This window comes from Malus sylvestris, chromosome 8, assembly GCF_916048215.2.
Source record: "Malus sylvestris chromosome 8, drMalSylv7.2, whole genome shotgun sequence".
In the NCBI taxonomy this organism is placed as follows: Eukaryota; Viridiplantae; Streptophyta; class Magnoliopsida; order Rosales; family Rosaceae; genus Malus; species Malus sylvestris.
The window spans coordinates 25,627,134-25,641,345 of NC_062267.1; the positions used below are offsets into that span (position 1 = coordinate 25,627,134).

Consider the following 14,212-nt stretch of genomic DNA (forward strand, 5'->3'; position numbering starts at 1 on the left):
GTGTAAGGAAGTATGTGATCATGTTTGGGTCATTAGACCCCCATCTTCCCTGGTCCATGTTTTAAGTAATGATGGCCTTCCTTGCCCTTCGTAGTTGTTTTTGTTAGTTTGAGAAGGGACGCTTTAGCATTTGGTGCGGCGTCATGGTTCCTTGTACCTTCTTATTCTCCTTTCTGCTGTTGTGTAGTTTGTCTGTTTGCCTCTTTGTTTGGCTTTCGTGTTCCTGTTTGGCATCTTTGCCCGGTTATGAGAAACTGTTTGCCAAAAAAAAAAAAAACAACTAAGAGGATAAATTCAGAAATTAATAACATGTAATTTAAATTATTATTGAATTTAGGGAATGTAGGTTGAAATTTTATTTCCACGTCCGAATCTTTGGTAATAGGTTTCCGGACACCTGTCGAATTGCCATAGGAGATTTGACGTCATAAATGAAATTTCGGAGTCAGTCGGACTCAGTAGAGACTAGACAGACGAATAACCACTTGAAGAAGGAAGATGAAAAGCACTGCCGGCAGACGTTAACAAAAAGCCAGATACTGTAACAATTAAGAAGAAGATGAAATCAGTGCCGTCAACTTTAGCGCTGCTGCTTTTCTTTGTTTCAGGTACATATATAACTGCTTTCATGTTCATGGAAGTTCATCATCCATCCGTCCATCCATCCATCAACAATGCAAAATCAAGTTACATACATAGCTTTACTGTATATTTTACCAAATTCATATAAGTATTGCATCTATATATGTTACTAATTGATGGACGATGTTTCTCTTATTCAATTATGTCATCTGAGTTCTTCTTCTTCTTGTTTGGAATCGGAATTGGAATAGCGATAACAATATTAGCATTAGGAGACGATGACGTTGTGATTGGAATCGACCTTGGAAGTGACTATGCTTGTGTGGGAGTGTACATCAACAACAACAGTGGTCGTGTAGAGATCATACCGAATGAACAAGGCAATACAGCAACACCCTCATGGGTTGCATTCACTGATTATGATGACGATACCGGCCCTTTAATTGGCGAGGCTGCAAAGGATCAAGCGTCTCTCAACGCACAACGCACTATATTCCATGTCAAGCGGCTTATTGGAAGGAAGTAGGGAAATATATGTTGCTTTTAAATATCTATCTATCCATATTCATCATATATAGAAATTTGAATCTGTGCACTGTTATCAACCGAGTTTAATTTATTAGTTGTGTTGGTACGTACGCTAGGTATGATGCTCCGGAAGTTCAGAGAGATATTAACTTGTTACCGTATGAGGTTGTGAACAAGGATGGAAAGCCTTGTATTCAGGTCAAAGTTAGAAACAAAACAAAGGTGTTTAGTCCCGAAGAAATCAGTGCTATGATATTGGCTAAGTTGAAGGAAAACGCTGAGGCATATCTGGGGAAGAAAATTAAACACGCTGTCGTCACCGTTCCAGGTATATATATTGCACTAAAGCAATGGTCTAATTAATTAACATCTCATTCGTGTTCTGCGTTTGACACACGGACCAAGTTATGATTGGATTAATGCATACATTCAATGAAAATTACTTCTTGGATGGTACATGCAGGAATAAGAAAAACATATATGATGATGATGATGAATATGATATATAGCTTGAATTCGTTGGTGTAATATTGGTGCTTGTTGTAGCTTATTTCACAGATGCGCAGAGGCAGGCTACTATGAGTGCAAGCAACATTTCCGGGCTCAATGTTGTTAAGATACTGGATGAGACTACGGCTGCAGCGGCCGCCTATGGCCTAGACAACAAAGAACAGAAGAACATATTGGTTTATCATCTCGGTGGTGGAGTTGGTGGTGGTAAAATTGATGATGTTAACATCTTGACCATCAATAATGGTGTGTTCGAGCTCAAGGGAGCTACAAGTACTGGAGACAGCCACGTGAGAGGTAAAGACAGCTTCGGAGTCCTCAGAATGATGGGTTCTTTCATCAAATTATTCAAGAGGAAGTACAACAATAACAACAACAACGAGGAGAAGATTAAGGCTCTTGAGCCAATTAAAAAGGCTTTAGAAGATGCTGGCATTAATAAAACAGATATCCATGAGATTGTGCTTGTTGGGGGGACTAGTCGAATTCCTAAGGTGCAACAGTTGTTGAAGGACTTCTTCAACGGGAAAGAGCCGAAGAAAAAGGGTATCAATCCTATTGAGGCTGTTGCTTTTGGTGCAGCAGTTGAGGGTGGAGTCCTCTTCAGACTCAGAGAAGGAGAAGGTGGGGATGAAACCAAATTTAAAGGTATCGTCGTTTCACTTGTATTTGCTTGTTTAATTAGGGTTTGATGATATTATACCTAACAATTTTTTTTTCTACTTTGCTTCCAGATCAACTTTTCCTTGATAATACTGATCCTTTTCGTCTCCTTATCAAAATGAATGTTGGTTTGATGACCAAATTGGTTAGCAAGGGTGCCATCTTTACTCCAATTAACGAGTCTCGGACCTTGAGCACGTATCCATCAAGGTATAACTTTACTTGTTGCATGCATTATAAGCAGTACGTATATGTCTTCTGTAAAAGGAAAATGGAAAAGATTAACTTATACATGGGCATATTTGAAAATTATATTACCAGGTGTTTGAAGGTGAAAGAAGCATCAGAAAGGATTACCATGAACTATTTAGACCTGCACCTCTTCGAAGGTAGTTAGAAACCAACGAGACTAGTTATTTATTTATTTATTTATTATTTTGCCTCTTGGTTTCAACTAGTACTTGGTGTCTAAGTTAGCATGCATGTACTAGGAGTGAAAATGGAGGGAGGCTTTATATATTTACTAAAGCTGCTTTGAATCTGTACGTAGCTGGGGAGTGCATGAAAGTATAAAGAGCTCTACGCTGGCTGATGCAAATGTCACCCAACATGTGAAAGCAGAGGAGAACAAGGTCGGAATTGCTAAGAGGTATCCGCTTATCCCAATCGGGATAGTGAAGAAGGAGCCTGGGGAACTTGCTGTACTGGACGAAGAGTTGTCAAAAACAATGTATGCCAGGTTCAAGCTTCAAAACTTCATATACAGCATGAGGTCCGCCTTCAAGCTGATCGATAAGATGGACTTGTATGACATGATAAATTATGACTACAAACTTATAGAAGCTCTTGAGTGGTTGCTGCATGACAGCCAAATTATGAATGCAGAGAAGGGTGATTTTGATAAGAAGCTGATGGAGGTGGCTCGAGGGTGCTTTCACGTTATAAAGAAGGTTATTCCCTATGCCCTCTCTCTTCTCCCCCATCTTCATCTCCCTTTATCTTCTTCCTATCTACTGCAACCCGGAAAAAAGAAAAGAAAAAAAAAATAAAATAAAATTTGTCCCTTACCCCCCCCCCCCCCCAGGCGCCCTCTATCTACTTCCCCCCTACCCAACCTGCAAAAGAAGAAGAAAGAGAAGGAAAAAAAAACAAAAAGGTCCGTCCCCCCCCCCCCACCCAACCTGTAGACGAAGAAGAAAAAGAGAGAGAAGGAAAAAAAACAAGAAAAAAAAGAAGGATACCCAGTTCGTCCATCCCCCCCCCGCGGGCGTACCCACCATTTTCCCTCCACATCCATTCCCCCCATTTTCTCCGCGCCCAAGTTCTCAACGAGATCTGGGTTTTTTTTTTTTGGTTTCAGGTAATGGGTACGAGGTTGGGTGCAGAGGGTGGGTGGGAAGGTGGGGAGGTTGGGTGTGGAGAGTGGGTGCGGAGAAGAGGGGGTGGGGAGCGGGGAAGACAAATTGGAATTTTTTATTTTTTTTTGCTCTTCTTTTTTCTGGGTTGAAGTTGCAGGAAGGGGGAAGAAGAAGAAGATGGGGAGAAGAGAGAGAAGCAGGGGAAGGGGACAAATTGATTGTTGGTTTTTTTTTTCACTTTTTTTTATTTTAATATTTAAAAAATATTAAATGATTTTTGTGGGCCTCGGATCAAGCCACGTTAACATTTAACTGAGAAATTCACGCAAAGCTAACGGAAGGTATAACATTGGCACAAATTCATAAGATGAGGTATGACATTGTCAATTTTAAAAGATGAGGTATGAAAGTGTTGTGACACCAATAGTTGACGTAGTTTTTTATACTTTACCCATTTTTTTAATATTTAATTCAAGTTGGCACAATTAGAATATGGAGTGCCAACTTGTCTGGAAAAGGTTATCTGACAAGTTGTCATAAACGAGGCATAAATAGTGGTTCATTTGTGCCTGCCTATTTGAGCACCAAATAGTCTATTTTGCACTTTTAGCAAATGTAACGCCCATAGAGGGCATATATAGAAATATAGTTGCTGCATTGTTGTTATTGGTCTATGGGCACATATGTTGGTGCTCTTTGGCCTCAAAGGACACAGATAATTTATTGTGCATAGTGGCCATATTTTTTGTAGTGTCTTTTGGCACATATTTTCAACCATTTTGTAGGGTTCACTTCGTAACGCATTTCAACAATTCGAATAGTCTATATTTTAGTACATCATTGCAAACAATTAGACAAATCCAAAATCATTAAGATATTCTTTTGTAGTGAAGAAAATGGACAAATACAGTCCTACAAAGAACACTAAATTAATCCAATGGCCATATGGTTTCAGATTTATGTAATTTTTGGTAGACATGATCTTTGGGTAAGCCATAAAAGATAGATGTTTGGATCGTTGAAATAAATTACAGAGTAACACTCACAAAAATGTGTGTCAAAAGCACATGTCCCCGGCTCCTAACTCATATATATTACAATTCCAAGTATATACTAAATTAAAAGCAACTCGCAAATGACTCGTAAGTTTTTTAAGGGGTAAGTCTTCAATAGTCTGGATATTCAGTAGTTCGGCTTTATATCTATTAAATTGACATATAAGCAAAAATAGTATTTCCTCAATTCAATCATGAATGTTCATTTTTCATACTACTGAGTAGTTTAGACTATAGAAGAAAAAATATATTTTTTAAGAGCCTGAAAGTTATGGTTCGAAGCCGCACCACCAAAAAGGAGATAAATCCATAAATGGCAAAGAAACTAGAAATCAGTGACAGAGAGCCAAAAAATTACATAAAAAACACATGATGTTAAAGGAGTCAGGTCATGCACATTGTTCTAAAAATCCTCGTTTAACGTCGCTTAAGCCTCACCTAGGCACCAGGTGATTGGCTATCTCCCGGACTAATCCTTGGCGTTTGAAAATTAAGAAAGGCGACTAAACCTGCTTAGAGCACCCGCGTAAACTGCCAAGGTGCCTGTCTAGACTCGTATAGGCCGACTCTCACTTAGACAGAAAATACATAACTTTCAGCTTGCGTCTTATTTTTTTGCATAAATTGTAAGTCTTATTGAATACTTAGATGAACACACATTATTTGTTTATTCTCCATGTTTTCATTTGTTCCTCATCTTATGTCATTTGTATCATAAAATTATATTTTAAAGTATAATTTAAAGTATAAGCAAACATTTATTTATACGATATATAATAAATTTATTTAAATCCACCAAGTGCGTTGCTTATAAATTTACTTAGATCCGCCTAATGCATTACTTAGGCTCTGTCTAGCCACCCAGGCGCTAGGCCTCATGCTCGTTGCTCAACTAGAGCCTAATATCTAAACCTAAGTCATGCATATGTCACAATCCATACATGGCATTGTCTGGTAATTTTTTTTGAACAAATGATGTTGTCTACATAAAGGGTGAGGGAGTGCCCTAAGCCTCACAATAGGCTAGCAATAATATGGTTCAAATTCGGCTTTGACGAGAATGGAATCTCAGACTTTCTCACTTACAAGTGAGGAGGAATACCATTAGACCGTAGTACTAAGTGGCCATTGTTTGGTATTAGAATACAAAACAAAACCGACCGAAAAATCTCTGTATAACTGCCAAAACATACCAGACCGATATCGGAGCAACCCAGCAAAGAACATAGTTAGCCATGGACCTTCAACTATCATCTCTGGCACCTATTGTGACGGTCACAATATTGGTCTTTTCACTGTTTCTCTACACCCTCTGGCTATGATGCATGGACACGGGAGAAGACCAACGTATCCCGTATCTGACACGCAGGGATACGGATACGCAGGGCGATACGGGCGGATACGCGACCGATACGTATCCGAGTCAACCGATACGTTGTTGACTGATGGGATACGCGTACCTTACTGTTGGGATACGAGTATCCTGCTTTTCGGATACGTTTTAAACTATAATCAGAGGATAATCACACAAAAAAATCAAGATAATTAAACTTAATCCGCACAGAATCCTGATAATTGACAGTTGATTGAGATTAGCTGAACCGAAACGATTATGTGACCAAAAATTGAAACGATTTTGTGTATAAAATACAGATCTACCTATTTTTCCTCACTCGAACATCAGAACCGTCTTCGGCAACTGCTCCTGTCGTCTCCATTTGCTACTGCTGCATCGCATCTTATGCATCTGCTGGTAACTGGGTTTCGGATTCCATGCTTTCTTGAAGCTTTCCTGTTCTTTTTGTTAGAGTCCTCCGCTTTACTGATTACAGTCCCCTTTTGCTTTTCTCAATCCAAACGAAAAGCTTCTTTTGCTTTTCTGTTTTTGCATATAATAATAATATTATTGTTAGTTGTCTAGAATATTTTAGATTATAATATATTTATATATGTTTTTATGTTGCTTTGTTGATCTCATAAATTTGAATTGTAACTTTTTATGCGACTACTGTGGATTGATTCTTACGATTTATATGTTGATAATTTAGGAAAATGAATCATCCTGATAATAATGCGAATGCTAATGTTAATCTAGTTGAGAATGTTGAAAATGATCATGGTACACTGTAGAAGTATGTCAAAAAACTTGAAAGAGTGGAAAATGAAAGAGGAGATATTGTGTTTCAATGCAACTATTGTCAAAAGATTTTCAGAGGATCCTACTTTAGGGTCAAGTTTCATTTGTTAAAAATGTTTGGAAATGGGATCATCTCTTGCAATAAGGTTACTGATGAAGTTTTTGCAGAAATGAAAAAGCTAGTTCGAGAATGAGGGACTCTTTCCTTTTATTTTTTATGTCGTTTGGATGTTCTTTTTAGTTTTTCAAGTTTGAAGACTAATTTAGTTGTTTAGTGGATTATCTTTTTAAATGTTTGAAGTTTATCGAAATAAATTTGAACTTGAATAGTATATTTGAATGCTTATTTTATAATATTTAGATATATTTATATTATTTTTAATTGCCGTATCCTTGCCGTATCGTGTCTTCATTTTTAGAAATTTGACGTATCCCCGTGTCGTGTCGTATCGTATCCCCGTATCCGTGTCCGTGTCCGTGCATCATAGCCCTCTGGTTGAATTGAGGAGTAGTAGTCAGAAGAGCACCACCAACAGCACTAGCGCCAGCTGCTGCCGGTGCATGGCCTATAATCGGCCACCTCCACTTGTTAGCATTCTCATCAGAACCTCCCCATTTGGTGTTGGGTAAATTGGCAGATAAGTATGGACCGATTTTCACTATAAAGTTCGGAGTGAAGAGAACTCTCGTTGTGAGCAGCTCCGAAATGGTAAAAGAGTGTTTGAAGACCAAAGACAAAATCTTTGCTAATCGTGTGAAATGTCTGGGCTCAGAAATCATTGGCTACGACTATGCCTTCTTTGCATTCACCTCTTACGGCCACTACTTTCACCAAGTACGCAAGATCGTCATGCTCGAGCTCCTTTCCGGTCACCGCATTGAGATGCTCAAACACATCAGAGAATCCGAAGTGAATGCGTCAATAAAAGAAATATACGAGCGGTGGACGGAGAACAACAAGAGTAGTTGTTCGAATGCAGTGGTTGTGGAGATGGAGGAGTGGTTTGGGGATATAAGTGAGAATGTGATATTTAGGATGATTATAGGGAAAAGATTTTCTGAATCTACAAAATGTGTGAAGAACTCGGAAGGAAATTTAATTGGGAGAAAGATTTGGAAGGATTGTTTGAGATTACTTGGGACTTTCGTGGTGTCGGATGCGATTCCTTTGTTGAGGTAGTTGGATTTGGGTGGGCATGAGAAGGCCATGAAGAAGATGGCAAAGGAAATAGATGATATGCTTCAAGGAAGGGTAGAAGAACACAAGCAGAAGAGGAAGATTGGTGGTGGCGTGAAGGATGACGAGGAGCGTGGCTTCATGGATGCAATGCTTTCATCAATTCTCGATGGTGATGATGAAGTTACCAAGGCTTATGATGCCGATACTATCACCAAAGCTACCACTCTGGTATGTGCTCATGTTAATGAAAGTCCAAACTAATTTCTGGTTTAGTTTATTTAAACAAGTTTTTATTTTTGTCTGAACTCTGAACTCTATTCTGGTACTTGTTAGTTGCACAGAAAGCACAATTAGTTTATCTTTGTTTAATTACACTAATTTTACAAAATAGGATCTCCTTCCTCGTCAACATTTTCCCTCATACTTAACTGAAAAGAAGTTCAATTTTTTTTTTAAAGAGTAATGATAGGGCGATCAAAAATTTTAAACCAAATTTGCAAACTAAATGATGTACTTGTAGATGATTAGATTATTAATTAAGTGTGGATTAACGTGCTTGTTTTCTATTGGTGACACATCATTTGATTTGCAATTTGGTTTAAAAAATTTAGTTTCCCTAACATTACTCAACTGACACACTAGCACACACTCACTATGTAAGATTAGTCTCAGTAGTGAAAGAATGAGATACAGAGTTAGGAATAAGATAGGTACATGATTCGATTCTCTTTAGTTAATGTATAAAAAAAAAACTACCCATTTTTACTGAGCAAAAATATAAGAGAAAAGGAAAATTACCAATTTTTCATGTAATACTTGCACAACGAACGCAATTAGGGTTCTTGATGTTCATATAATAAGGAAGTAATTAACTGACAATAATCGAAGGATTTGCATAATTGTTCTCCATTGAAATGATAAATGGACAACATTTCTCAATCACATAAATAGACCTCTCATGGGTACATGTCAATTATTGTAGTCATCATAACATGATAGGACCATGTCTCGACACAGTTGATAATGTAAGTTTATATATACTTATGTCTTTTGCAGGCTATTCTCTTAGCAGGTGTAGATGTGACCACAGGGACGTTGACATGGGCATTATCTTTACTTCTCAACAATCCTAAAACCCTAAAAAAGGTCCAAGAAGAACTAGACCAGAATATTGGTAGAGATAGGCTGGTAAATGAAACAGAGAACAACAGTAGAAACTATGTACACTTGAAAAGGAGACTTCAAATGGAGCATCTATTTGCGGTTGAACCACGAGGAATTGGAGGTGGTCTCTGTGTGTTCTGGAAGGATGAAGTTCAGGTTATTCTTATGAACTCTGAGGAATTTATGATTGAGTTAAAGCTCTGGGATGAATCATTCAATTGCTTCTGGCGTCTGTTTGCCATTTATGCAAGCACTGATGAGAGGAAAAGACGAAGCCAATGGTTGTCCCTGAGTAAAAGGATTGAGAAGGACAAGGATAGATGCCTTATTTTAGGAGACTTTAATGATATTTTGTGTAATGAAGAAAAGGAAGGCAGGAACTTCAGAGGTGCGGCTAGCATGAGAGAATTCCGAGGCTTTGTGGCAGGTAATGACCTCATGGATCTGGGGTATGAAGGATACCCCTTCACGTGGCGAAATAACAGGGAGTCTCTTCCCATCCAGCAGAGGCTTGACCGTGGCCTTGTCACTCATAGGTGGCACGACCTTTTCCCTGATACTATTATCAGACACGTCGTCCTTGAAGGTTCGGACCATGCTATGCTGCTGCTATCTACGGAAAAGTTTCGGGCCTGGAAAGGCAGGAAATTTTCCTATGATGGTCGTTGGAGTAAATCGAAGGAGTGTCGTGAGCTTGTGGCGGGGGAGTGGATAGATAAGACCAGTGGATCCCATGCTTACCGGTTCTGCAAGAAAATTAAAACGCTCAGGAAAAGTCTTAAGCTCTGGTATAAAGAAACTGGCAGGAACTCTAAAAAGAAGGTTGAACTTTTGAAAGCTGAGATCAGAGTGGCGCTTCAGTCTAAGGATTTCTCCTCTGAGGCGGTTACGCAAAAAGAGAAAGATCTCAGGGCAGCCCACAAGGACGAAGAGCTCTACTGGAAAACTAAGTCTAGGAATCAATGGCTTAATGAGGGGGATAAGAACACCAAGTTCTTTCACGCTCAGACTCTGAAAAGAAGAAGGTTAAATCAGATACGAGGGATTGAAGACTCCCAAGGGGTGTGGCACGAGGAGGACACGGAGATTGCCGACACGGCTGTTGCCTATTTTACTGATTTGTTTCAATCTTCTAGACCGAGGCAAATTGATGATATTGTGAGAAATGTTGAAGCCAGGATCATACCTGAGGACAACAATGCACTAACTGGCCCGATGACTACCGCTGAAATTGTATTGGCAGTCTCTCAAATTCCTCCTTCTCGGGCACAGGGACCGGATGGGTTCTCTGGTTGCTTCTATCAAGACCATTGGAATACTGTGGGAGAGGATGTGGTTAAGATCATTAAAGCCTTCTGGCATTCAGGTACTCTGCTGCGAAAGCTAAACCATACTAATTTGGTTCTCATCCCAAAAGTTAGATGCCCAAAGAACATGGCGCAATATAAGCCCATTGCCCTGTGTAACGTAATTTATAAGATTCTTGCTAAGGTTCTCACCAACAGGCTAAAAGTGGTGATGCCTAAAGTGATTGGGGATAATCAATCTGCCTTCGTTGCTGGTAAACAAGTCCAGGATAATATTCTTGTGGTTCACGAAGTCCTTCACTCACTGCTTCATCAAAGGAGGGATGACCAGGCTGGTATGGCCATTAAACTTGATATGGCTAAAGCCTATGATCGGGTTGAGTGGAACTTCCTTACTTCCATAATGTCCAAGCTGGGTTTCGCGCCCCTATTTTGTAAGTGGATTAAGGCATGTATATCCATGGTATCCTTCAGCATTGTGGTTAATGGAACCCCGACCGGGTTCATCGTGCCGCAGCGTGGTTTGAGACAGGGTGACCCCCTCTCTCCCTTTTTATTTCTCCTGTGCACTGAAGGCCTCTCGGTGATACTCAAGAAAGGGCTTGAACAAGGTGCTCTCCACGGCTTCAAGTTCACGACCACGGGAACCCCGCTTACCCATCTTTTCTTTGCTGATGATTCGGTTGTTTTCGGCAATGCCACTGTGGATGATGCGCGTGCGGTTGCTGAAGCTCTGAAGGTTTATGCTGGCGGATCTGGTCAAGAAATTAACTTAACCAAGAGTTCGGTGTTCTTTAGCCCTAAAACCGCTAATCGTACAAAGAGGGAAATTGAAGGAACGTTGGGGATCCAATGTAAGCAGGGTTTTGGGAAGTATTTAGGGCTGCAGGCAGATTTCGGTCACTCAAAAAAAGTTGTCTTTGCGGAGGTTCGCGATAAGGTGGAAGCCCGGTTGGCGGGATGGACTGAACAATTCTTATCCCAAGCTGGTAAGGAAGTTTTAATCAAAAGCGTGGCCATGGCCTTACCAAATTACGCCATGAGTTGTTTTAAGCTTCCTATTGGAGTTTGCAGGGACATTGAGAAAGCCATTCGAAAGTTCTGGTGGAAAGGTAACGAACAACGCCATGGTATTCATTGGGTTTCCTGGGAAAGGATATCGAAACGAAAGATGACAGGTGGCTTGGGCTTTAAGGATATTCAGTGCTTCAACTTGGCTATGCTAGCTAAAATTGGATGGAGATTGACTTGCAATCCGACGTCCCTGTTAGCTACAGTCTTGAAAGACAAATACCATCCTGGTTGTTCCTTTAAAGATGCAGGGAGAGGGAAGCTCACCTCCTGGGGTTGGAAAGGTATCTACGAGGCCCGAAAGGTTCTGCTAAAGGGGATTAGATGGAGGGTCGGGAATGGAAAATGCATAAACATCCGAGATGACCCTTGGTTCCCTAAACCCTCTTCCTTCCGAGTTTGTCCTTATGAAAACCTGGATGCCACTATGGTTTGCGATTTAATAGACCCGGTTTCAAACTCTTGGAAGGCTAACAGTATTTTTGCAGGTTTTCACCGTGAGGATGCAGACACTATCCTTAGCATTCCGCTAAGTCTTTTTTGCTGTGAAGAAATATTGATGTGGCACCACTCTGTGAATGGGGTTTATTCCGTGAAATCCAGATATGGGATCGCCATGGAATTGATGGAAAATGGCGCTTTGGGAAAGAAGGGGCTAGGTGCCCCTAGTGAGCCGATGCAGCTAAAAAAGGTTTGGTCCAGGATTTGGAGCCTGCAGGTCCCTAGTAAAATTAAGCTTTTTATTTGGCGATGCTGTAACAATGCCTTGGCTGTGCGGCGAAATATCCAGAGACGACACATGCGGGTTGACAATGTCTGCGGAGTGTGTAACGCAGTGGACAAAACCGAGAATCACTTATTTTTCCGATGCAGGTTCAGTCATTCTTTCTGGTTTTGCTCTCCTCTTCACCTGAATTCCCACGAACTGGAAGGCTTTGATTTTCTCGATAGTTGGGGAAAGTTCCATGAGGGTTTGAAAGGTAAGGTAAACGCAGAAGAGATATGTCAAGAATTTGCTTTTGGATTATGGAGACTATGGAAAAACAGGAATGATGCTGTCTTTAAAGGGCTGTACCGGCAGCCTCTCGATGTTATGGATTTATGGTGGAAGAACATTATCGAATTTAGGGAGGCTTCTACCAGTTTGGGCGATGATGCGTGGAACATGGATGTCACCCCCCTCTCTGCTGCTGCCCGCCCTAGCCTTCACTGGCAGAGACCTAGGTACGGGACCATCAAGATCAACACGGACGCGGCCTGGTGCAAGGATACCCTCCGTGCTAGTATGGGCTGGGTGGGGCGTGATTTTGCTGGGGTGCTCCAAGCTGCGGGTGGACTGGGTACTGTGCTTTGCCTTAGCGCAGCGGCGGCCGAAGCAATCGCGATCCGTTATGCATTGAAGGCTTGTATTACCCATAGATTCAATCATGTTGTTATTGAATCTGATGCTAAGCTAATTATTCAAATGATCAGAAAGGAAGTGACGGTCGACTGTAATTTGGATTGTGTTCTTGGCGATATTGAGATTCTAGCGCAAAAGTTGACGTCGGTGACATTCGCGTTTGTGCCTAGGGAGAGCAATCATGCTGCTCACTTGGTGGCTAAGCATGTGTTCAAGGAAGGTCGAGACATTACCTGGGATTGTATTGGCCCAGAGTTTTTGTTTAATGCACTTGCTAAAGATGTAAACCTTTTGATTCGTCTTTAATTTATTCTATCCTTTGACCAAAAAAAAAAATGAAACAGACAGATAAATTGGTCTATCTCCAAGCTGTTATCAAAGAAACGTTGCGTTTATATCCTCCAGGACCACTAGCACTGCCTCATGAGTCCTGACAAGACTGCACTGTAGGTGGCTACCATATCGCAGCAAGGACTCGCCTCTTGGTTAACATTTGGAAGCTTCAACGAGATCCGAAGGTGTGGTCCGACCCAAATGAGTTTCATCCCGAACGATTTCTCACAACCCAAAAGAGCATTGATGTTAAAGGTCGAGATTTTGAGTTGATTCCGTTTGGTAGTGGAAGAAGAATGTGTACTGGAATGTCACTTGCCCTAAAACTCATGCCATTATCACTTGCTTCTTTGCTCCATGGGTTTGAAGTTTCAACTCCAAAGGATGAGCCGGTTGACATGAGACATTGGAACTAACCAACCATAAATCTGCCGTACTTGAAGTCCTTCTCAGTCCAAGGCTTCCTGCTCAATTATATTAAGAGTGGTGCATAAAATGCATGGGTAGATACTTTCTTCAGCTTCCTTCTTTGGTTTTAGTACGTCTCTTAGATTTCTTTTTTATGTTGTTAAATTAGTTTCGATCTGGTATTCAATATTATAGAGGTGATACAAATGATGATACAAATATGTGATAAGTGTATAGCACATTCAAACTTGTGGTTTTTATTTTTCAATTTTTTTGATAAAAAATAATTTAAAGAAAAATATTAAGAAGATCATCTTTTTAGATCATATCCTATAAATCACATTATGTAGCGGTTGATAATTAAATTCTTTATTTAAACCATTAAGCAATAAATTCAACCAGCAACGAACATATTATGTGCTCTATAAAATAAAATTTAATAGATAAAAAAAGAAAAAGAAAAGAAAAGAAAGAAAGAAGGAGGGAACTGAAATTCACGTGACAAAAGAAACAA

General features: G+C 40.2%; 2 protein-coding genes and 1 pseudogene across 3 annotated transcripts; all 3 read left to right on the top strand.

Annotated features, from left to right (window-relative positions):
- Window positions 1-470: 470 nt before the first annotated feature.
- On the top strand, window positions 471-2,976 carry LOC126632088 (heat shock 70 kDa protein BIP3-like). Of its 2 annotated transcripts, none has more exons than XM_050302314.1 (7): window positions 471-608; window positions 834-1,104; window positions 1,227-1,438; window positions 1,657-2,268; window positions 2,355-2,493; window positions 2,605-2,672; window positions 2,834-2,976. In XM_050302314.1, exons 1-7 carry the CDS (start codon window positions 560-562, stop codon window positions 2,854-2,856), a joined length of 1,374 nt encoding a protein of 457 aa, XP_050158271.1. In that variant the 5' UTR covers window positions 471-559; the 3' UTR covers window positions 2,857-2,976. The 2 variants fall into 2 exon arrangements, with proteins under 2 accessions (XP_050158271.1, XP_050158272.1); XM_050302315.1 differs by having other exon boundaries at window positions 1,657-2,244.
- LOC126631477 (heat shock 70 kDa protein BIP2-like) lies at window positions 2,863-3,859 on the top strand. Its single transcript, XM_050301597.1, has 3 exons — window positions 2,863-3,245; window positions 3,644-3,696; window positions 3,793-3,859. Exons 1-3 carry the CDS (start codon window positions 3,012-3,014, stop codon window positions 3,857-3,859), a joined length of 354 nt encoding a protein of 117 aa, XP_050157554.1. The 5' UTR covers window positions 2,863-3,011.
- Window positions 3,860-6,748: 2,889 nt separating this feature from the next.
- LOC126631478 (cytochrome P450 CYP82D47-like) lies at window positions 6,749-13,916 on the top strand (annotated as a pseudogene).
- The last annotated feature ends 296 nt before the right edge of the window (window positions 13,917-14,212 follow it).